Raw genomic sequence first — 23991 nt, forward strand, 5'->3', positions numbered from 1 at the left:
CAGTCACCAAATGTGCAGATAACCAGGGCTCTGTGCATTCCCTGAAGATGCACCAAGAGACAAAGCATTCCAGGCTGCACACTCTCACCTCTTCTGGGTCTTCTAGTGAAATTATCATGGTAAAGCTCTGAAAAATATTCCCGGAAATGAATTAATACATTTTTGTTGTTGTTGTTGAACCAGCATTTCCCATACACATTTGACCATTGGACCAATTATTTTCGGGTAATGTGTTAATGTCACCCAGAATTAGTCTCCATGGAACACATTTTGACAGTCACTACCCTAACCTAGTAACTTGCTTGTGAACCAAACCCTAAACCTTTGACAACTTAGTCTGTTCTTGTTTATCTCAGAAGCTGGTTGAACCGAGAGTAGCATGTCTCCATGGCCCCCACTGTTTCCAGCTGCACCATCGCCACTGGAATCGACTAAGATTAAAAGGTCAGAAAACAAGTTTGTATATTTACACTCACGGCTGACCCCCCACCGTTCCGAATGACCTCCCCATGATCTTGGATGAGCTGCAGCTTGGGGAATATTTGCCAGCATGAGGTCCCGCTGGTTCTTGAACCCCATCAGTGATGGCAAAGGTGGCCCTTCATCTGGAGGAAGGGCTTGGAGCCAGTGCACTGGGGCGACTGAGTGGTGTGTCTACATCCAGGCTTCTGGGGGCTCAGAAATGAGCCCATTTTCCTACCTCACCCCTGGCAGTATGTTCCTCTTCCACCTGGGTGGTTCTGTTTGGTCCAAGGATCATAATCACATGTCTGTTTCTCTGTAATCCACATCCCGAGGCTTGGTGGCAGTCATATCCAGGTACCATAGTCATTTATTATATGTTTTCATGATTAATCCTGTGGGTCTTTTGACCAAGGGATATTTTTCTAGCACATTTTCTATTACCTGCCCATTTTAAATCCACACATTCATGGTTTTTCACAAATGTTTAATTGAGTGTAGCCATTTGTTCCCCTCAGATCATTTGGGGGCCTCGACAAGATGATGCCTTCATTAGCATCTCAGACTTATTGAAAGTGTCTCCTCAACACCACCACCACCAACAAAAGCAAACGTAACGAAAGGTTGTTTAGGGTCATCTTGCATTGTCCCGCTCAACGTTAGGAACCAGCCACTCCTTAAGAGGCCCTATTGGGTAATTTAAGAATCATGTGAGACACCAAATCTGCATCCTAGGAGCACATGGTATGTAAGGGGAGTGAAAGGAGCAAGAGAGAAGTTAATAGCCACTTGCTTAACAGAGCAGAAAACCTTCCTTCTTAAGAAAGGTCATACTTTCGGTCAACATTTCTGATTTTGCTTCTGTCTTTACCCAGATACTTTTACTTTTTTTAAAATTAGGGTATAGTTGATTTACAGTGTTGTGTTATACAGCAAAGTGACTGAGTTATACATAACTATACATTCTTTTTTAAAAAATATTCTTTTTCCTTATGGTTTATCACAGAATATTGAATATAGTTCCCCGTGCTATGCACTAGGACCTTGTTGTTTATCCATTCCGTATATAGTAGTTTGCATCTGCTAACCACAAACTCCCACTCCATCCTTCTCCTACCCCACTTTTACCTTGTTCTAATGACAGTTTGTTAATCCAATTTCTCCTCTCTATTATTCTTGAGTTGCCACTTTTTCTTTACTAACTTTGATGTACCATGATTTATAATGTCACTAAAACATTTAATTTAGTTACAAGTTTTCCCAGTATCTAGAGTCCTACATTTTTTTCCTTATCAGACTTTAGCTCAGACATCCTGGAATTGGCTACAGAGTCTGCAAGTTGGGTCACTAGTGCATCAGCTGTCTGAGAGGAGAAAGCAATGCCAACCTCCTTCCTTGAGAACATGAAGGAACAGTCATGCATAGGAGCCTGTGTGTCAGGTGGAATCTCAGGTGATTAATAGACAACAGGTACTTGCAAACACAAACAAAAAGATATTTTTATAATGCATTGACTTCTGCTTTTTATGATTTCCTTTATCTTTTCCTCAGTTTCATTTGGTGTTCCTTTTCTAGTTCTTGGCATGGAGGCTTAGACAATTATTTCTCAGCTTTCCCCCCAGTGTATGTATTATAGATAAAAATTTCTCTCCTACCACTCTTTAGCTGCAACAAATGAGTTTGACTATGTTTTCAATAGCCTTATTTAGGTAAAATTGATATACAATAAACTGCACTAAGTATATTTATTGATATACAATAAACATACAATAAATATTGTATATTGTATAACAATAAATACACTTAGTGAAGTAAGGATAGAAGAATAGAAATACTGTAGGAAGTTCCTAAAGAATATCTTTTTAAAAATCTATACCAAATCTGGTACTTAGAGGTGAATTATAGAAAGCCCATTTCCTCCTCTGAGATAATGACAAGCCTTTCCCACTGTCCCTGAACAAAATGTCAACTCTTTGCAAAAGCCAGAGTCCCTTGGACCCAGTTAATTCAGGTCAAAATACTAACATATATTTTATTTATTTATTTATTTATTTATTTATTTGAAGTATAGTTGATTTACAATAGTAGTTTTAGATGTACAATATAATGATTCAATATTGTACTCCATTTAAAGTTATTATAAAATAATGGCTCCATTCTCTGTGCTATACAACATATCCTTGTTGCTTATCTATTTTATACATAGTAGTTTTTGTATCTCTTAATCCCATCTCCCCAGCTTGCCCCTCCTCTCTGCCCCCCCTGCACTGGTAACCACTAGTTTGTTCTCTATATCTGTGTGTCTGTTTCTGTTTTGTTATATTCATTTGTTTTATTTTTGAGATTTCACATATAGGTGATATCATACAGTATTTGTCTTTCTTTGTCTGACATTTCATTTAGCACAGTATCCTCCAGGTCCATCCATGTGGTTGCAAATGGCATTATTTCATTCTTTTTTATGGCTGAGTAGTATTCCATTGTATATATGTACCACATCTTCTTTATTCATCTGTTGATGGACACTTAGGTTGCTTCCATATCTTGGCTATTGCAAATAGTGCTGCTATGAATATCGGGGTGCACATATCTTTTCGAATTAGTGTCTCATTTTCTTTGGATATATACCCAGGAGTGGAATTGCTCAATCATATGGTAGTTCTATTTTTAGTTTTTTGAGGAACCTACATACTGTTTTTCATAGCGGCTGCACCAATTGACATTCTCACCAACAGCATACAAGGGTTCCCTTTTCTCCACATCCTTACCAACATTTGTTATTTGTGGTCTTTTGATGACAGCCATTCTGACAGGTGTGAGGTTATATCTTATTGTGTTTTTTATTTGTATTTTCCTGACGAATAGCGATGTTGAGCATCTTTTCATGTGCCTGTTGGCCACCTGTATGTCTTCTTTGGAAAAATGTCTATTCAAGCTTCTGCTCATTTTTTAATCAGGTTGTTTATTTTTTTGATATTGAGTTGATTGAGTTGTATGAACCATTTGTATATTTTGGATATTAACCCCTTATCTGTCATATTACTTGCAAGTATTTTCACCCACTCGGTATGTTGTCTTTTCATTTTGTCAGTGGTTTCCTTTGCTGTGCAAATTTTTTAAAGTTTAATTAGGTCTCATTTGTTTATTTTTGATCTTGTTTCCTTTGCCTTAGGAGAGATCCAAAAAGAAGTATTACTACAATTTATGTCAAAAAGTGTTCTACCTTGTTTTCTTCTAAGGCATTTTAAGGTTTCCAGTCTTACATTTAGGTCTTTAATCCGTTTTGAGTTTATTTTTGTGTATGGTGTTAGGGAGTGTTCTAATTTCTTTCTTTTCCGTGTAGCTGTCCAGCTTTCCCAGCACCACTTGTTGAAGAGACTGTCTTTTCCCCATTGTATGTCCTTGCCTCCTTCGTCATAGATTGATCCCAAAGACTGACTTTATGGGCCAAGTGATCTTCAGTGGTGTGTGCTCACCTTTCCTAGCAAATTCTTCATGTGTTCACTTACATTGGACGTATGGACTTAGACCTAAGTTCCCCTTACCGGAATATACAAAAATAAAGATTACTTGAACAAAATGTCATAAGACTGGGTGGCTGGAAATATAAATTTTCAAGTTCTTTACTACGCATTATTTAACCTTGCTCAAAAGTTTCCTAGAAAATAAATTTCAGTTTTGAAGCCTGTCTTTTGCAAAATCATATTTAGTAGAATTTTCCTCCCCACCTACCTTGATCCACCACTTTCTCCATCAGTTTGCTGTCATCCGGCAAAGCAGTTGTAAAGAACCATTTCTCAGATCAGACCTTTTGAAACAGTATTCCCTCCTCAAAGTAAAATAATATTAATAAAGACTGTATCAAAACCTGAATTAATATACCATTATCTTCAACTTCTATTTTCTTTGTTGCAAACTGTCAAGTCAGATGGGCTAAACAAACATGTGAGCGACCTCTGGAAAAATAAAATTATACTTTTAATGGCCAAAAAGTAAATTAAACAAATTAAAACTTAGCATGATGAAGTAAAGAATTTAAGGGCAGTTTTAGTAATCCTGCCAAGTTTTAATTCAGTTGGAAAGCAATTGGAAATGATGAAAATTGCATTCAGACCCTGAGTTTTAATAGATCATTAGTCAAGATCATCTAATCCACCATTTTATTAACAATTCTTAGAAGTGTTATTGAACTACTTGAGATAAAAGGGAAGAATATTCACAGAGCTTTGGCTGTAAGAGTTTTTGATTTTTTTTCTTGGTGCTGGTAAAGAAGTCTACAGAAGCAAGCCCTGTGTCTGAGAGCCCCGAAGTGGCAATTATCATGCTTTGTTTCAGTTCCTGAATGACTTTCCATCCTCCTCCTGTTTCTCAGTAGGGAGAAACATTAATTTACATTTTTTCTACTTCTTATTTCTACTAAAAGACACAACATTTTGGGGAAGATAATGGAATGCAGAGCAATAGGTATCACTGTAATAAAGATGGGCATATATTTTCCTCAAAATATTAACAAAGAAATACATACACATTTCTGTTTTTATGTGGTCAAATTGCAAACCTTAAACCCCCTAAGCTCACACCGATTTAAGAGGTTACCACATTCAGAAAAATAAATGAACACCAAACATGATAGCAGTGTCTTTCATTCTCTCTAGTTTGATAGTCCAAGGAAGCAAAATATTTTCCACTTTATAAAATCCTTAAAACTGCCAGGGGAGATATGCTGGCCTTCTCAGTGTTGGAGCAGAGAAAGCTTCAGCTAACCACATGGAAAACACATAAGGAGACCAGATTTTTCCAGTCCATAATTCAGTGAGAGTTAGGGTCTTACTTCCAACACCAGAAGTCTTAGGAGGTGACTGGTAACTTCACACACTGCCAAGTTTTTGAAATCGGATAAAGGATGAAGGTAAAGATGGCTACCTCTGTACACATAAAACTCGTTTACAGTAGTGATTATGCATTTTCCTTTTGTTTTTTCCCCCGTCTTAAAATGGCACTAACATGATATTTGTGTTGACTAAGAAAAATAAACAAAGCAGCTTTGCTCTGTAGGCACCACTTATTAGGATAAGAACCTTCCAAAGAAAAAAGATAGTACTCCATAATTTGAATCAGATTTTGTTAAAGAAAATCTAGGTCCATCCATTCATTAAAGCATTCATGAATTTGTTAATTAAGTGAACAAATACTGATCATGTACCTGTTCCCATGTTCCTGACTGAGGCAAAAACTCATAGCAAGTTAGGAGCATGCATTCTGCAGTATGACTTCCTGGGTTCAAATCTGAGTACCACCAGCTAGCAAGGGCCACACTGGGGCCATCGCTTAGCTTCTCCAAGTATCTGCCTTCATTGGTATGGTAAGCATATTGATGGGAGGCATGTTGTGGATTTGTTGTTGCCTACACTATCAGGTGGAAGACACAAGGATAAGTGATTCTCTTCACTAACAGCTCCTCTTGTTGCTAAAATTCCTGGCTTTGTTAAAGAATGTACACAGTGAAGTCCCTAATCCAGGGGAGTTACCACTATTTCAAACATCTTTTTCTCTGTTTCATGATATTATTGTAATTTTATTGCATTTATATCAACTGTAATATCTATTTTAGCTAAATAAAAACGTTAAACAGGCTAACCTTTTTTAATTCAGCAGAGCGTTTGAGGATACTTGCTGTGTTTGCCATCATACCTAAGTCAAATATGCCTTTATCATATTTGGGATTTTTCTACCTATGGGATTACATATGAATAAATAAAAGCAAAACTCACCCCTCGATTATGTGGATACTTTAAACCATTGCTTTCTAGAATAAACACACACATGATTTATATACGTAATTCCAATTCTGTTTATTCCTTAGAAAGGACATTTAGTTCAAAAGCACATTCAAGATAGAAGAAGTGCAAGTGTCTTAAAGTTTGGTCTGTTTAACAAGTTTCAGTGCAAAACTTTATATCCAACATCACAACAAATACAAGTGAAGACAGAGAAATTTTCAAAATTAAAAATTTCAACCAATAGACCATCTAATACCAGAACCTTTCAGTGATAGATACTAGGAGTAACGAAGATGGATCAAGAAGTCGACCAAGGCTTGGTCTTCTTCGTGAGAGACCCCAGTTTTATTTCTTGGCAGTAGTATCTGAAAAATGGTAGAAAGTACTCTCCTGTCTCTTTCTCCATGTGTTCACTGCCTGTGACCAACCATGAAGGCAGGTGACCACCTGCAGCCATCCTCTGGGATGGACCCTGGTGATCCCTGCCTCTGGGCAGTCTTCTCCCCCGACTGTGAGTGGCGCCAGTGACTCACTTCTAAAGGGGGGACAAGGCAGAAGAGAAGACATCATGAGATATCACTCTCAATATTCAGTTTTAAAAAGACCCTGACTCCCATCCTGGGGGCTTCCCTTGCTCTCTCTCACTTTTGCTCTCTCAGATCGCTTGTGCTGGGGAAGCAGATTTCCACGCTGGAAGCAGTCTTATGGAGAGGCCCATGTGGCTCAGCAAGCACGGAAGCCCTCATCCCCACCGTCCATGAGGAACTGGAGCCTGCTAAGGCCACGTGAGTGCAAGTGGACCCCTCCCCGTCCAGCTTTCAGATGAGACCACAGCCCTGGCTGGCTGTCTGACTACAACCTCATGAAAGACCTTGAACCAGAGGCCTCCAGATAAACTCTGCACAGATTCCTGACACACAGAAACTGTGAGGTAACTAATGTCTGCTGTTTAGGTCACTAAGCTTTAGGGTAATTTGTTGTGTAGCAGTAGATAGTAATTCACACACTTAATGCCTTTTTTTTTTTTAACAAGGACATTTTAATTAACTAATTTATTTATTTTTGGCTGTGTTGGGTCTTCGTTTCTGTGCGAGGGCTTTCTCTAATTGTGGCGAGCGGGGGCCACTCTTCATTGTGGTGCGCGGGCCTCTCACTGTCGCGGCCTCTCTTGTTGCGGAGCACAGGCTCCAGACGTGCAGGCTCAATAGTTGTGGCTCACGGGCCTACTTGCTCCGCGGCATGTGGGATCTTCCCAGACCAGGGCTCGAACCCGTGTCCCCTGCATTGGCAGGCAGACTCTCAACCACTGCACCACCAGGGAAGCCCCTTAATGCCTTTAAAACTGCTTGTGAGGCAGAATTCTGAAGTGCATATGACTTTTTTCTCTTCCCTTTCTTTTATAATTTTCTTAAAATGATACACTACTACAGATATTAGGAAATAAGCTGAGGTAAACTACAGGAAAACCAACGGTGACCCACTATATTCTGGGAGGTAAAGGTATAGGCGTGAATTGGTGGAAGGCATCTGGGTGTACCTCCTGGGTAATGTTTTCAATGTACAAAGTAAGCTAAGAACTGTAAAGGATCATAAAGAATTGCAAAGACTAGTGGCTGGATACCTTACTTTCTCTTGTTATTTTTGAAAAATGATTTTAGTCATTATATCAATGGACAGAGAGACCAAGAGAGATTTACTTATTCTTTCTGTGACAGCATGAGTTGCAAACAGTTATCTTGTTTGTAAAGGTATAAAGAGGAAAAAAAAAAAACCCAGTAGAATGTGGAGCCTGTTATTAAAAACTCTAAATAAAAATAGAAAATATTTTTACAGCTAAAATATTTAAGGCATAAAGGGAAAGTATGATTTTGATGTTCTCCAAAATGCAGAAAATTATTTCAAAGGAGTATTTCAAATTATTAATAAAATATAAAAAGATACGTCAGCTAAAAACAAAGAAACGTACTGAGATGTAAATGGAGCTAAATAATAAAAGGGAGGTTTGGAATAAAACTAATATTGGCCTGATTTATAATTCAAATGGGAGGCAGTACAAGCATAATTAATGATGTCGAGAACCAGTGATGTGGGAGATGCACTGGAGCATCTCCTTCAGGCTGAACCGGAGGACAAACACCAGAGGGGACGGGAGACCCAGAGGTGAGGGATGCTGAGCCCAGCACGGGACATGGTGACAGAGGGAGAGCTCAGGTGCCCGTTCCTGGATGGAGAAGAAGCTTCTCCAAAAGTGATAAAAGAACACTTACAGTAAACATACATGGCAAAAGATTTTTAAAACAAGAAAAAAAATGTTTTCAGCATTCTGACAGAAAGCAAGCTAATTAAAAACAGATTACAGAAATCTGGCAGACCTCTCTGCAACAGTAAATTCTAGGAGATAAAGGAATGACGTGGTCAGCTAACGACAGAAGCGTGTTCTGACTGTGGGCCTGCCCACCCAGCTGCTCTTCGGTGGGAAGACAGCAGAGATACTAATACATAAATCCAGTTTATCTATATTAATAAATAAACATTATACATTAAGACAAAGCTGGTCTTATTCCAGGAAAAAAGGTGTTTGTTATTTAAAAATGTATTTATAGAATTCGCAACCTATGATTATCTTGACAGCAACCAAAGGAACATTTAATAAAATTGAAACTCATAATTCATTAAAATTATAAAGACAGCTTTCCATCTTGATAGGGAACATTAGTCTGAACCCCACAGATGATGTCGTAGTCGCCGTTTTGGCCCTGGAAGCAGTGAACTCGGAATAATGGCAGGACTGGTTTAGAGAAAGCGAGAGGCAAGAGAAGGAAGCAGGTGGTGTGTGTGTACAGGGAAGGAGAGAAACAGGGCTGTCAACACTGAAAACAATACTAGCTGCTTGAAAACTGAAGAGACTTGTGTGACCATAAGATATAATAAAAACGATCATATTCACAGTAACAGTGAAAAATCCCTAGGGATAACAGTGCTAGGGTGAAGTTCCTTTATGAAGAAAATATAAAAATTGTCATCAAGAAGATCTGGATAAATGGAGAAGACATAAAATATTTTGAAGACTTACATTTTTAAAAGGAACCTGTAACATTTTTATACAGTTCAAAGAAAATCCCTAATGCAATTTTAGGAGACGGTGACAAAATTAATCTACAGCTCATTGGGAAGAATAAACATGCTAACCTTCTCAAAAGTAACCTGAGGCTTCCCTGGTGGTGCAGTGGTTGAAAGTCTGCCTGCCAGTGCAGGGGACACGGGTTCAAGCCCTGGTCTGGGGGGATCCCACATGCCGCGGAGCAACTGGGCCCGTGAGCCACAACTACTGAGCCTGCGCGTCTGGAGCCTGTGCTCCGCAGCGAGAGAGGCCACGATGGTGAGAGGCCCGCGCAGCGCGATGAAGAGTGGCCCCCGCTTGCCGCAACTGGGGAACGCCCTCGCACAGAAGCGAAGACCCAACGCAGCCAAAAATAAAATTAAATAAATAAATAATTTAAAAAAAAAAAAAAAAAAAAAAAAAGGAACCTGAAATGGAAGGGTGTGAGTGCTGTGCTACACTGTCACACACTTTAAGAAGGGCTTAATTAAAGCTGTAAGGTCCCACCGAAGCAACAGAGACTGAAGGAATAGAATACAAGTCTAGAGGGATGCTCCAGAATATGTGGGGATTTGGTGTAGAATTAAAGTGACACCTCAGCTCAGTGAATGAAGAAGCGTTTATTTTCACACATAGCACAGCAGGAAATGGCCGAATAGTTGGTAGTAAAATCAGACTAGAATTCTGCTTTAAACCTTATATCTAGACTAAATTCCATGGGGATCAGAAATGTAAATGTTAGCACATAAATCATGAAGTAGAGAAGAAAGTACAGGTTAACATTCATACAACTGTGGGTGGGAAAGGCTGTGCTATGTCTGACACGGTCAGTCGTGTGATCAAGGGAAAGATTTAGGCTTGAATATGTACAAATCCCAAGTTTTCACGTGAAACAGTGAAACACCAAGGACAGGCTGGTAAGAGTATTTATAGGGAGAAGTTTAACAAAGAAGGCAGAAAACAACTGACATCTCGATAAAAAGATCAAACTTGACCCTGGACGAGGTCATCGCTAGAGAAGACACACGAGAGAAAGAACACGAAGGAACACGTGGCAACACGTTTAACTCAGGATGAACCGCACGCAGCACGTGGTGGGTGCCTCTTCCTTCCCCAGTCACGAGGGCTGAGTAGGATGCGGGGGCTGAGCACGCACGTGGGGCGTAGCCTGGTGCAGCGTGCTTTCAGAGTGACGGGCCCTCAAGCTTCATAACAACCCCTCAGCAGCCTTGTGCCGTGGACAGAAGGGCCCGTGGCTGGTGGCTGGTCACAGACACGGCCCCGGGGACAGAGCGCCCTCGGCCTGAGCCCCACACATTTGACCTGAAACCTCTGGCTGAGCAGCCGCGCCTCCAGGAGTGAGAGGACACAGAATGGAACTGCATCTTGTTACCCCGCTGACCGGGAGGTGGGAGCCCGAGAATGGGGCTGGGTTCCGTTCTTGTCCGCCTTCAGGTCACGACCCCAGTGGGCCTGCCCTGTGGGAGCCAGAATCCAGGTTCCCGTGGGACGGGACAGCCACAGCCACCGTCCAGCGCTGCGAACTTGGCCCGTGGCCTGATGGAAGGCTGGGTGTGGCCTGCTCCCGGCCGTCGGTCACCACACAGCCTGTCCCAGTCGTTTGACATCGATTCAGCACAGGCTGGTCCCCAAAGCAAACATGCAAGATAGTTTTATGAACAGATGACACAATCGGAGTGGCCACACGTTTGGGATAAAGGTTTACACACAGGACTTTTAGGTGAAATGTGTCTCCTGCTCGTCATACTGATTCCCTGCTGGAAAGAAAAATACCTCTAAACAGGGAAAATATTTTAAAAAGAGCAACTCTCAATTTTCCCCTCAAGAGTAAAATGCTGTGTGCTCCTCACTCCGTGTGGCAGCCTCTACAGGAGGATTTCTTGGGCCTGTGAGCTCCACGGTTCTGGGAACTTCCCACCTCAGGCACAGGGTTGGTCCCCCTCCCCTGGGCTACAGCTGGTTGGATGAACCATGACCTTCTGACCTAAGTGGGCCCATCAGATCACACGTCCTGGAAACCGGGAACGGACGCTCAGGGCTGACGAGGAACCTTGGAGCGGTGGCAGCTGACAACTCCCACATGGGCAAGAGAAGCAAATGATGGAGTCTGCTTGTGCGGGGAACAGAGTGGTCCGTGCAGGGAACAGAGTGGTCCGTGCAGGGAACAGAGCAGTGTGTGCATGGAACAGAGTGGTCCGTGCAGGGAACAGAGTGGTGTGTGCATGGAACAGAGTGGTCCGTGCAGGGAACGGAGCTGTGTGTGCATGGAACAGAGTGGTCTGTGCAGGGAACAGAGTGGTGTGTGCATGGAACAGAGTGGTCCGTGCAGGGAACAGAGCAGTGTGTGCATGGAACAGAGTGGTCCGTGCAGGGAACAGAGCAGTGTGTGCATGGAACAGAGCAGTGTGTGCATGGAACAGAGTGGTCCGTGCAGGGAACGGAGCTGTGTGTGCATGGAACAGAGTGGTGTGTGCACATGGCCCAGCTCCACTCCTCCTTTGATGTCAGGCATCACCTCATATCCTTATAATAAAGGCCCCCTTTTTTTATGCCAGGACAAGTGGGTTGCTACTTCTTACAACCAATGCCCCTACCTGCTGTGACCTTTACACTTTTTGGTAAATACGGGATGTTAGAAATGCACAGGCACGTTCCTGTGGACTGGGTTTGGGCTCACAGCTGATAAAATCTGGACCCCCTGCAGCACTCTCCTCACACTCCGAGCACCCCCTTTCATTCTGGGGGGTGGGATGAGGTGATGCATGGTGGGAGGGTCTCCGAGCCTCATGTGGGACCCCAGGAGGGCCCAGGCTTGCATTGCACTTGGGGGAGAGGTGGGGAGGTCATCACTCTGGCTCTCTGTCTTTCTCTCAAAAATTAAAAAATGTAAAATGGTATCGTCTGTCTCTTTGCGTTTTGGAAGCTCTTAGACGCATGAAGGAAAGACTCCATGAGGCTTTGGTTGAGAAGAATGCGCTCACCTCGTGTCCCGTGTCCCACAGCCGTGATTCACCCCCAGGGACCACCCTGTTCTCAGTTGCCAGTGTGTCAGTGGCGTCCTGGCTGAAATTTCCCTCAGGGAGATTTAGGGCTGTAAGAGACCTTGGGGACTGTATGCATTGGCCTCTGCATTTTAGGTGAGGAAGCCAAGGCTTTGAAAGAGAAGTTAATTCCCTAAGTTACAGAACTCATTAAAAGCAGATTCTGGGGCTAAAACTCAAATTTCCCGACTTCCAGTCCAAACTTCATGGTCTTAACTATTTTAAATTACTTTTTAATCATATATCTTAGCCTTCACCAGAAGGCCTCTTTCCAACTCATCCTGAATCATTGCTTTGAGTTGCATGCTTAACTGAGTTGTCTGTATCTTTAGGACAGCTTAGAGTCAAAAGCCCTTTCTGGCAGAATAAATCCAGTTTTCAGAAGTTTCTCTCCAGCTCAGCCATAGGCAATTTCTTCCTCCTAGACCGTAGGAAATAATTTTAAATTTCCTGTTCCTTTTGTGTTTTCTTTTCTCCTCTCTGATCCAAAGAAAACCATAAAAGATATTACAACTAATCATGACTAGAAGCATTTCTACATTAGCAACATGAATCTTCGGGTTTGTCTAATCAGAAGAAATTGTCTTAATATTTATCTTTTATGTATGTATTTATCTATTGTTTGTTTGGCAAAGCCTGTGCTTGAACAACATTGATAAAGTGCTGAGTTTGGACTTGGAGTGTTTGCCCAAATATGCCACGTGTTGCAAATGCTTTCAGTACCCAAATATTCTTGGGCGAGTTTCCACGAGCTGCTCAGCTGCAGCCGTAGGCTAACGTGAGAACAACTAGTTGGTAGTCCATCCACACTGTGTTTCTTCCGTACTTGAGAGAAAATGTCTGCTCACCATCAGAAACCAGGACGACTCCTGAGAGCAGGTCGCGTGATGCTGCGTGTCAGCACCACCTTCTGGGTGACAGGGGGCTCTTCCTGCCACCTCCCCTCACCTTCCTCCCTTCCTTCCTGGAGACAGTTACCCCAGGAAACACCAAGTCATCGAGTGTGTGTGCACGTGTGTGTGCATCTGTGAACGTGTGCATGTGTGTAAGAGTGTGAGTGAGCACGTGAACATGTGTGCACATGTGTGCACCTGTGTGCGTGCATGTGTGAACATGTGTGTGCCCGTGTGAGCCTGCATATGTGTTTGAGTGTTTTGGATGCTCTGGTGTGATAATTGACTTATAGATCAATAGGAAAGGATACATAATCTTAAAATTGCCCTAAACAGACTTAAGAACTTAATTTATAATAATGGCAGCATCATGCTCTAGTGTGGGAAAGGGTGAATGTTGCAAAAGCTGGGGTTTGGGAAAGTCAAGTTTTGTTTGTATCAGGTTGGAATATTATCTCTATTATATACCAAAATAATCTCCAGATGTGTTGAGTTGTATGTAAAAGTTTGAATTTGGAAGGAACTTAGCAATTTATAGCTTAGAGGTGATTAGTTGTAAATGCACATCATCTCACATCTCATTCTCTTGTGAAAATACACCAAACTAAGACACGGGAATTCTGTTTAAAAAGCCATAAGGATGAGATATAGAGGAGTGGAATAAAATAGCAATAAAGTTTTGGAAGATGGAGAGAAGTTGGACTGTTGCTAACTGATTTAGCAGATACAAAAGAATCCCAAGGCAGCAGTGGGAGAAGCTGAGACCAACCTGAGTTATGGGACGGAATCCTCAAAACCCTCAGGCAGGGCAGCATCAAACACCTCTGGAATCGGGGACTAAGGGTGGAGCTAGAACAAAGCAAGATGGGGAAGATTGTTTGAAAAGAAATTCAAAGGGTGCTCTACATCCCTCTCTCCAGTCTGTGTATTTGGGCATCTGCCCCAACCTTCCCTTTGCAGAAACCTGTGATGTTTAAGGGATTCCAGGTTCTACTGAGGGCACAATTGCTGTTCTGTAAACATAACTCAGTTCTCACTTGCATATTGAGGGTTGCGGGCAGGGATTTCTCCTCCCCCAGCCCTTCACCATTTAGCTCCCCAGGTTGGCAGCCAGTATGTACAAGCAGGAAATTAGAAGACTTCCTACCCACCAGCCTCTACAGAACTGGAATTATAAATATCAGGTGCTTCTTGACAACTGGCTCAACCAGATAACCCAAAATAAATTCAGACATAACAACTGCCAGTTATCCCTTCTGAGCTTCCAACCAGATTTTCCATCCCCTGGTCCTCATCATGAACAGACAACAAGGATGGAATGGCACTGAGGGGAAGCCTTAGCATGAGAGACAAGACCTAAAAGCACAGGTAGAGAAACACAACCTGGAAGGAGCAGGAATTATGCTGATAGAAGAAAAGGAAACTTGTCATTAACATCCTCAGAGAGAAAAGAAAACATTGAACCAAGAACAAGGTATTATAGAAAAGGAACATTCAGAAAAAAGAACAACTCAGGAAAAACTCTTTATTGCTAGCAGAAATTAAAAACTCACTAGAAGATTTGAAAGATTAAAAAAATCACAAAAGATAGAGTATATAAAAGAAAATATTAGAATATTACAAGATCAGCCCGGAAGATTCAACATCCAAACCAAAGGACTTATAGAAAGGGAAAATAAGGAAAACAAACAAACAAAAAATAACAACAAAATAATTTTCCAGGCCAGTGAGATGTGAGTTGCCAGATGTAAAGATTTCACCAAGGGCCCAGCACAATGGATTGAAACAGAACCACACTGATGCATGTACAGTGAAACTTCAGAACACCTGGGAACAAGAGGAACACACTGGATCACGAAGAAAAAACAGGCAGGCACAAAGGTTTTGGGCTTCACAGAAGAAACACCTGGAAGTAAGAAGAAAATGAGGAGACGGCTTCATGATTCTGAAGGAAATTAATTTCTAACATGAAATTCCACACCCAATAAAATTATCCATCAAATGTCAGGATAGAAGAAAAACATTTTAAGAAATGCAAGTCTTAAAAACTTTGTTGCCCAGGCACCATTTCTCAAGAAGCTAGTGGATATTATGCTCCAGTAAAATGAATGGATAAACAAAAAATATGCAAGGGAAAGAAAATGGGGTACACTGCATGGGGGAGGTGTGCAGGGGACCCCAGATGACAGCTGAGCACCCACTCTGGATCCCTGCAGCCCTGATTCTACCCTTTCCACCCCTCTGACAGAGGACTGGGCTAGAACTTTGTCTGGTTTGCTTGACTGGGAGATGAGGGCTCTGCTCTTCCCCACATACCACACTCTGAATTGGCAGATGACACTTGCTCACCCTAAAAGGTGATCTGCTTCAACCTGCAGCTTGAGGAAGGTCAGCTTGAGCAGAGGACACAGCTCGGCCCACATTCTGCCTGGTCATAAAACAGCCTAGCAAGGGTAGGCATCCTTGTCTTGTTCCTGAATTTAGCAGAAAATCTTTCAGCTTTTCACCATTGAGTATGATGTTGTCTGTGGGTTTGTTGATGTTGAGATATGTTCCCTCTGTATCCACTTTGATGAGAGTTTTAAATCATGAATGGATGTTGAATTTTTGTCAGATGATTTTCTGAGACTATTGAGATGATCATGTGATTTTTTTACCTTTCCTTTTGTTAATGTAGTGTATCATATTGATTGATTTGTGAATATTGAACCATCTTTGAATCCCTGGAATAAATGCCACTTGATCAGGTTGCATGATTCTTTTTATATATTGTTGAATTCAGTTTGCTAATATTTTGTTGAAGATTTTTGCATCTATAGTCCTCAGAGATATTGGCCTGTAATTTAATTTTTTTTGGAGTGTCTTTGTTTTGTTTTGGTATCAGGGTAATTGTGGACTCATAGAATGAATTTGGGAGTGTTCCATCCTCTTCAATTTTTTGGAATAGTTTGAGGATAGGTATTAGCTCTTCTTTATACATTTGGTAGAGTTCCCCTGTGAAGCTGTTTGGTTCTGGACTTTTGTTTGCAGGGTTTTTTTTTTCTATTATAAAAATTCATTTCACTACTAGTGATTCATCTGTTCAGATGGTCAGTTTCTTCCTGATTTAGTTTTGGAAGGTTATATGATTCTAGAAATTTGTCCATTTCTTCCAGGCTGTTCAATTTGTTGGCAGATAACTGTTTGTAGAATTCTCTTATGATTTTTCTACCTTTGTGATACTGGTTTTTATTTCACCTCTTTTATTTCTTATTTTGTTTATTCGAGTCCTCTCTTTTCTTCTTCATGAGCCTGGCTACAGGTTTATCAATTTTATTTATCTTTTCAAAAAAATAGCTCTTGGTTTCATCGACCCTTCTATTTTTTTGTCTCTATTTTATCTATTTCCTCTCTGATCTTTATTATTTCCTTCCTTCTGCTGATTTTGGGGTTTGTTTGCTCTTCTTTTTCTTGGAAGTCCTAGCCACAGTAATCAGACAAGAAAAGGAAGTAGAAGGCATCCAGATTGGAAGGAAAGAAATAAAACTGTCACTATTTTCAGATGACATGATACTATATACAGAAAACCCTAAAGTCTTCACCAGAAAACTATTAGAACTAATAAAAGAATTCAGAAAAGAACTAATAAAAGAATTCAGAAAACTATTAGAACTAATAAAAGAATTCAGTAAAGTTCAGTAAAGTAAAGATTAATACATAGTAATCTGTTGCTTTCCTATGTACTAATAGTAAACTATCAGAAAGAGAAATCAAGAAAACAATCCCATCTAAAATTGCATCACACAGGAGGCAATCCAAAACTGGAGCCCACTCGGCTCTTTGGTGGGACTAATGCCAGGCTCTGGGAGGGCTCACGCAAAGGAGTACTTCCCAGAACTTCTGCTGCCAGTGTCCTTGTCCTCACGGTGGGCCACAGCCACCCCCGCCTCTGCAGGAGACCCTCCAACACTAGCAGGAAACCAAGGCGCCCTCAGTGTGATGTTCTACTGGATAATACCTCAGTGATCCAGAGGTGTCAGTGAAGTTTGAGGGACCAGGACCCCTAACCATGCAGAACCTAGGATTGTGAAGATGTGAGTTCCTCCTCGTTGGAAGTGATGATTATATCTTTGGACCAGTCTCTCCCATCAGGAAACTTGCACAAGCCTCTTAGATAGCCTCATCCACCAGAGGGCAGACAGCAGAAGCAAGAAAAACTACAGTCCTGCAGCCTGTGGAACAAAAACCACATTCACAGGAAGACAGACAAAATGAAAAAGCAGAGGGCTATGTATCAGATGAAGGAACAAGATAAAACCTCAGAAAAACAACTAAATGAAGTGGGGATAGGCAACCTTCCAGAAAAAGAATTCAGAATAATGATAGTGAAGATGATCCAGGACCTTGGAAAAAGAATGGAGGCAAAAAGATGGAGAAGATGCAAAAAATGTTTAACAAAGACCTAGAAGAATTAAAGAACAAACACACAGAGATGAACTATACAATAATTGAAATGAAAACTACACTAGAAGGAATCAATAGCAGAATAACTGAGGCAGAAGAACAGATAAGTGACCTGGAAGACAGAATGGTGGAATTCACTGCTGCAGAACAGAATAAAGAAAAAAGAATGAAAAGAAATGAAGACAGCCTAAGAGACCTCTGGGACAACATTAAACGCAACAACATTCGCATTATAGGGGCCCCAGAAGGAGAAGAGAGAGAGAAAGGACGAGAGAAAATATTTGAAGAGATTATAGTCAAAAACTTCCCTAATATGGGAAAGGAAATAGCCACCCAAGTCCAGGAAGCGCAGTGAGTCCCATACAGGATAAACACAAGGAGAAACATGCCGAGACACATAGTAATCAAATTGGCAAAAATTAAAGACAGAGAAAAATTATTGAAAGCAGCAAGGGTTAAAGACAAATAACATACAAGGGAACTCCCATAAGGTTAACAGCTGATTTCTCACCAAAAGTCTACCAGCCAGAAGGGAGTGGCATGATATACTTAAAGTGATGAGAGGGAAGAACCTACATCCAAGATTACTCTACCTGGCAAGGATCTCATTCAGATTTGATGGAGAAATCAAAAGCTTTACAGACAAGCAAAAGCTAAGAGAATTCAGCACCACCAAACCAGCTCTACAACAAATGCTAAAGGAACTTCTCTAAGTGGGAAACACAAGAGAAGAAAAGGACCTACAAAAACAAACCCAAAACAATTAAGAAAATGGTCATAGGAACATACATATTGATAATTACCTTAAACGTGAATGGATTAAATGCTCCAACCAAAAGACAGAGGCTTGCTGAATGGATACAAAAGCAAGACCCATATATATGCTGTCTACAAGAGACCCACTTCAGACCTAGGGACACATACAGACTGTAAGTGAGGGGATGGAAAAAGATATTCCATGAAAATAGAAATCAAAAGAAAGCTGGAGTAACAATACTCATATCAGATAAAATAGACTTTAAAATAAAGAATGTTACAAGAGACAAGGAAGGACACTAAATAACGATCAAGGGATCAATCCAAGAAGAAGATATGACAATTAGAAATACATATGCACCCAACATAGGAGCACCTCAATACATATGGCAACTGCTAACAGCTATAAAAGAGGAAATTGACAGTAACACAGTAATAGTGGGGGACTTTAACACCTCACTTACACCAATGGACAGATCATCCAAAATGAAAATAAATAAGGAAACAGAAGCTTTAAATGACACAATAGACCAGATAGATTTAATTGATATTTATAGGACATTCCATCCAAAAACAGCAGATTACACTTTCTTCTCAAGTGCGCACGGAACATTCTCCAGGATAGATCACATCTTGGGTCGCAAATCAAGCCTTGGTAAATTGAAGAAAATTGAAGTCATATCAAGCATCTTTTCTGACCACAACGCTGTGAGATTAGAAATCAATTACAGGGAAAAAAACGTAAAAAACACAAACACATGGAGGCTAAACAATACGTTACTAAATAACCAGGAGATCACTGAAGAAATCAAAGAGGAAATCAAAAAATACCTAGAGACAAATGACAATGAAAACACGATGATCCAAAACCTATGGGATGCAGCAAAAGCAGTTCTAAGAGGGAAGTTTATAGCTATACAAGCCTACCTCAAGAAACAAGAAAAATCTCAAATAAACAATCTAACCTTACACCTAAAGGAACTAGAGAAAGAAGAACAAACAAAACTCAGAGTTAGCAGAAGGAAAGAAATCATAAAGATCAGAGCAGAAATAAGTGAAATAGAAACAAAGAAAACAATAGAAAAGATCAATAAAACTAAAAGCTGGTTCTTTGAGAAGATAAACAAATTGATAAACCATTAGCCAGACTCATCAAGAAAAAGAGGGAAAGGACTCAAATCAATAAAATCAGAAATGAAAAAGGAGAAGTTACAACAGACACCATGGAAATACAAGGCATCCTAAGAGACTACTACAAGCAATGCTATGCCAATAAAATGGACAACCTGGAAGAAATTATTAGAAAGTTATAACCTTCCAAGACTGAACCAGGAAGAAATAGAAAATATGAACAGACCAATCACAAGTAATGAAATTGAAACTGTGATGAAAAATATTCCAACAAAAGTCCAGGACCAGATGGCTTCACAGGTGAATGCTATCAAACATTTAGAGAAGAGCTAACACCCATCCTTCTCAAACTCTTCCAAAAAATCGCAGAGGAAGGAACACTCCCAAACTCATTCTATGAGGCCACCATCACCCTGATACCAAAACCAGACAAAGATACTACAAAAAAAGAAAATTACAGACCAATATCTCTGATGAATATAGATGCAAAAATCCTCAACAAAATACTAGCAAACAGAATCCAACAGCACATTAAAAGGAACATATACCATGATCAAGTGGGATTTATCCCAGGGATGCAAGAATTCTTCAGTATACACAAATCAATCAATGTGATACACCATATTAACAAATTGAAGAATAAAAACCATATGATCATCTCAATAGATGCAGAAAAAGCTTTTGACAAAATTCAACACCCATTTATGATAAAAACTCTCCAGAAAGTGGGCATAGAGGGAACCTACCTCAACATAATAAAGGCCATATACGACAAACCCACAGCAAACATCATTCTCAATGGTGAAAAACTGAAAGCGTTTCCTCTAAGATCAGGAACAAGACAAGGACGTCCACTCTCACCACTATTATTCAACATAGTCTTGGAAGTCCTAGCCATGGCAATCAGAGAAGAAAAAGAAATAAAAGGAATACAAATCAGAAAAGAAGTAAAACTGTCACTGTTTGCAGATGACATGATACTATACATAGAGAATCCTAAAGATGCCACCAGAAAAGTAGTAGAGCTAATCAATGAATTTGGTAAAGTTGCAGGATACAAAATTAATGCACAGAAATCTCTGGCGTTCCTATACAATAATGATGAAAAATCTGAAAGACAAATTAAGGAAACACTCCCATTTACCATTGCAACAAAAAGAATAAAATACCTAGGAATAAACCTACCTAGGGAGACAAAAGACCTGTATGCAGAAAACTATAAGACACTGATGAAAGAAATTAAAGATGATACCAACAGATGGAGAGATATACCATGGTCTTGGATTGGAAGAATCAATATTGTGAAAATGATTATACTACCCAAAGCAATCTACAGATTCAATGCAATCCCTATCAAATTACCAATGGCTTTTTTTACTGAACTAGAACAAAAAATCTCAAAATTTGTATGGAGACACAAAAGACCCCGAATAGCCAAAGCAGTCTTGAGGGGAAAAAACAGAGCTGGAGGAATCAGACTCCCTGACTTCAGACTATACTACAAAGCCACAGTAATCAAGACAATATGGTACTGGCACAGAAACAGAAACATAGATCAGTGGAACAAGATAGAAAGCCCAGAGATAAACCCACGCACCTATGGTCAACTAATCTATGACAAAGGAGGCAAGGATATACAATGGAGAAAAGACAGTCTTTTCAATAAGTGGTGCTGGGAAAACTGGGCAGCTACATGTAAAAGAATGAAATTAGAACACTCCCTAACACCATACACAAAAATAAACTCAAAATGGATTACAGACCTAAATGTAAGACCAGACACTATAAAACTCTTAGAGGAAAACATAGGAAGAACACTCTTTGACATGAATTACAGCAAGATATTTTTTGATCCACCTCCTAGAGTAATGGGAATAAAAACAAAAATAAACAAATGGGACCTAAGAAAACTTAAAAGCTTTTGCACAGCAAAGGAAACCATAAACAAGACGAAAAGAGAACCCTCAGAACGGGAGAAAATATTTGCAAACGAATCAACGGACAAAGGATTCATCTCCAAAATATATAAACAGCTCATGCAGCTCAATATTAAAAAAACAAACAACCCAATCCAAAAATGGGCAGAAGACCTAAATAGACATTTCTCCAAAGAAGACATACAGATGGCCAAGAAGCACATGAAAAGCTGTTCAGGATCACTAATTATTAGAGAAATGCAAATCAAAACTACAATGAGGTATCACCTCACACCAGTTAGAATGGGCATCATCAGAGAATCTACAAACAACAAATGATGGAGAGGGTGTGGAGAAAAGGGAACACTCTTGCACTGTTGGTGGGAATGTAAATTGATACAGCCACTATGGAGAACAGTATGGAGATTCCTCAAAAAACTAAAAATAGAATTACCATATGATCCAGCAATCCCACTACTGGACATATACCCAGAGAAAACCATAATCCAAAAAGACACATGCACCCGAATGTTCATTACAGCACTATTTACAATAGGCAGGTCATGGAAGCAACCTAAATGCCCATCGACAGATGAATGGATAAAGAAGAAGTGATACATATATACAATGGAATATTACTCAGCCATAAAAAGGAACGAAATTGGGTCATTTGTAGAGACGTGGATGGATCTAGAGACTGTCATACAGAGTGAAGTAAGTCAGAAAGAGAAAAACAAATATCGTATATTAACGCATGTATGTGGAACCTAGAAAAATGGTACAGATGAACCGGTTTGCAGGGCAGAAGTTGAGACACAGATGTAGAGAACAAACGTATGGACACCAAGTGGGGAAATCCACGGGGGGGTGGTGGGGATGATGGTGTGATGGATTCGGCCATTGGGATTGACATGTATACACTGATGTGTATAAAATTGATGACTAATAAGAACCTGCTGTATAAAAAAATAAATAAAATTCAAAAAAGAATTGCATCACACAGAATAAAACACCAAAGAATAACCTTAACCAAGGGCATGAAATACCTGTACTCTGAAAACTGTAAATCACTGATGAAGGGATTTGAAAATAATATAACAAAATGGAAAGATATCCCATGTTCTTGGATTGAAAGAAATAATATTGTTAAACTGTCCATACTACCCAAAGCAATCTACAGATTTAATGCAATCCCTATCAAAATATCCTTGGCATTTTTCACAGAACTGTAACAAATAATCCTAAAACTTATATGCAACCACAAAAGGCCCTGAATTATGAAAGCAGTCTTGAAAAAAAAAAAGAACAAAGCTGGAAGCATCATCCTCCCTGACTTCAGACTATACTACAAAGCTACAGTAATCAAAACACTAAGGTACTGGCCCTAAAATAGACACATAGATCAATGTAGAGAGTCCAGAAGAGAGAGCCCAGAAATAAATCCATGCATTTATGGTCAACTAATCTACAACGAAGCAGGCAAGAATATACAATGGAGGAAAGACAGTCTCTTCAATAAGTGGTTTTGGGAAAACTTGACAGCTACGTGTAAAAGAATGAAATTAGAACATTCTCTAACACCATATAGAGAAGTAAACTCAAAATGGATTAAAGACCTAAATGTAAGACCTGAAACCATAAAAATCCTAGAAGAAAACATAGGCAGAACACTCACTGAATAAATTGTAGCAATTTTTTTTGGATATGTCTCCTAAGGCAAAGGAAACAAAAGCAAAAATATACAAATGGGACCTAATTAAACTTAAGAGTTTTTGCACAGCAAAGGGAACTATTGACAAAAAGCAAAGACAACCTACTGAATGGGAGAAAGTATTTGCAAATGATATGACTGATAAGAGGTTAATATCCAAAATATATAAACACCTCATATAACTCAACATCAAAAAAAAGAAACAATCTGATTTAAATTGGGCAGAAGACCTGAACAGACATTGTTCCAAAGAAGACACACAGATGGCCAACAGGCAAATGAAAAGATGCTCAACATCACTAATCATCAGAGAAATGCAGATCAAAACCACAATGAGATACCACCTCACACCTGTCAGAATGGCCATCATCAAAAAGACCACAAATAACAAATGTTGGTGAGGGTGTGGAGAAAAGGGAACCCTCATAAACTGTTAGTGGGAATGTAAATTTGTGCAGCCACTGTGGAAAATAGTATGGCGTTTTCTCAAAAAACGAAAAATAGAACCACCATATGATCCAGCAATTCCACTCCTGGTTATGTATCCAAAAGAAACAAAAACACTAATTCGAAAAGATATATGCACCCCAATGTTCATAGCAGCATTATTTGCAATTGCCAAGACATGGAAGCAACCTAAATGTCCATCGACAGATGAATAGATAAAGAAGATGTGGTACATATATGCAATGGAATATTACTCAGCCATAAAAAAGAAAAAAATTCTTCCATTTGCA

General features: G+C 40.0%; 1 protein-coding gene across 1 annotated transcript in view; it reads left to right on the forward strand.

Moving 5' to 3' along the window:
* Positions 1–23991, forward strand: part of LOC309666575 (uncharacterized protein) — a gene marked incomplete at its 5' end in the record, with an annotated part of 92579 nt that overhangs the window by 28565 nt on the left and 40023 nt on the right. Inside the window, 2 exons of the mRNA XM_082474044.1 lie at positions 357–444; positions 6902–7173. Coding sequence (XP_082330170.1) covers positions 357–444; positions 6902–7068 — 255 coding nt within the window. The 3' untranslated portion in view covers positions 7069–7173. The remainder of the gene's footprint in view (positions 1–356; positions 445–6901; positions 7174–23991) is intronic.

This window comes from Balaenoptera physalus, assembly GCF_965194825.1.
Source record: "Balaenoptera physalus genome assembly, chromosome: 9".
NCBI classification, from domain to species: domain Eukaryota; kingdom Metazoa; phylum Chordata; class Mammalia; order Artiodactyla; family Balaenopteridae; genus Balaenoptera; species Balaenoptera physalus.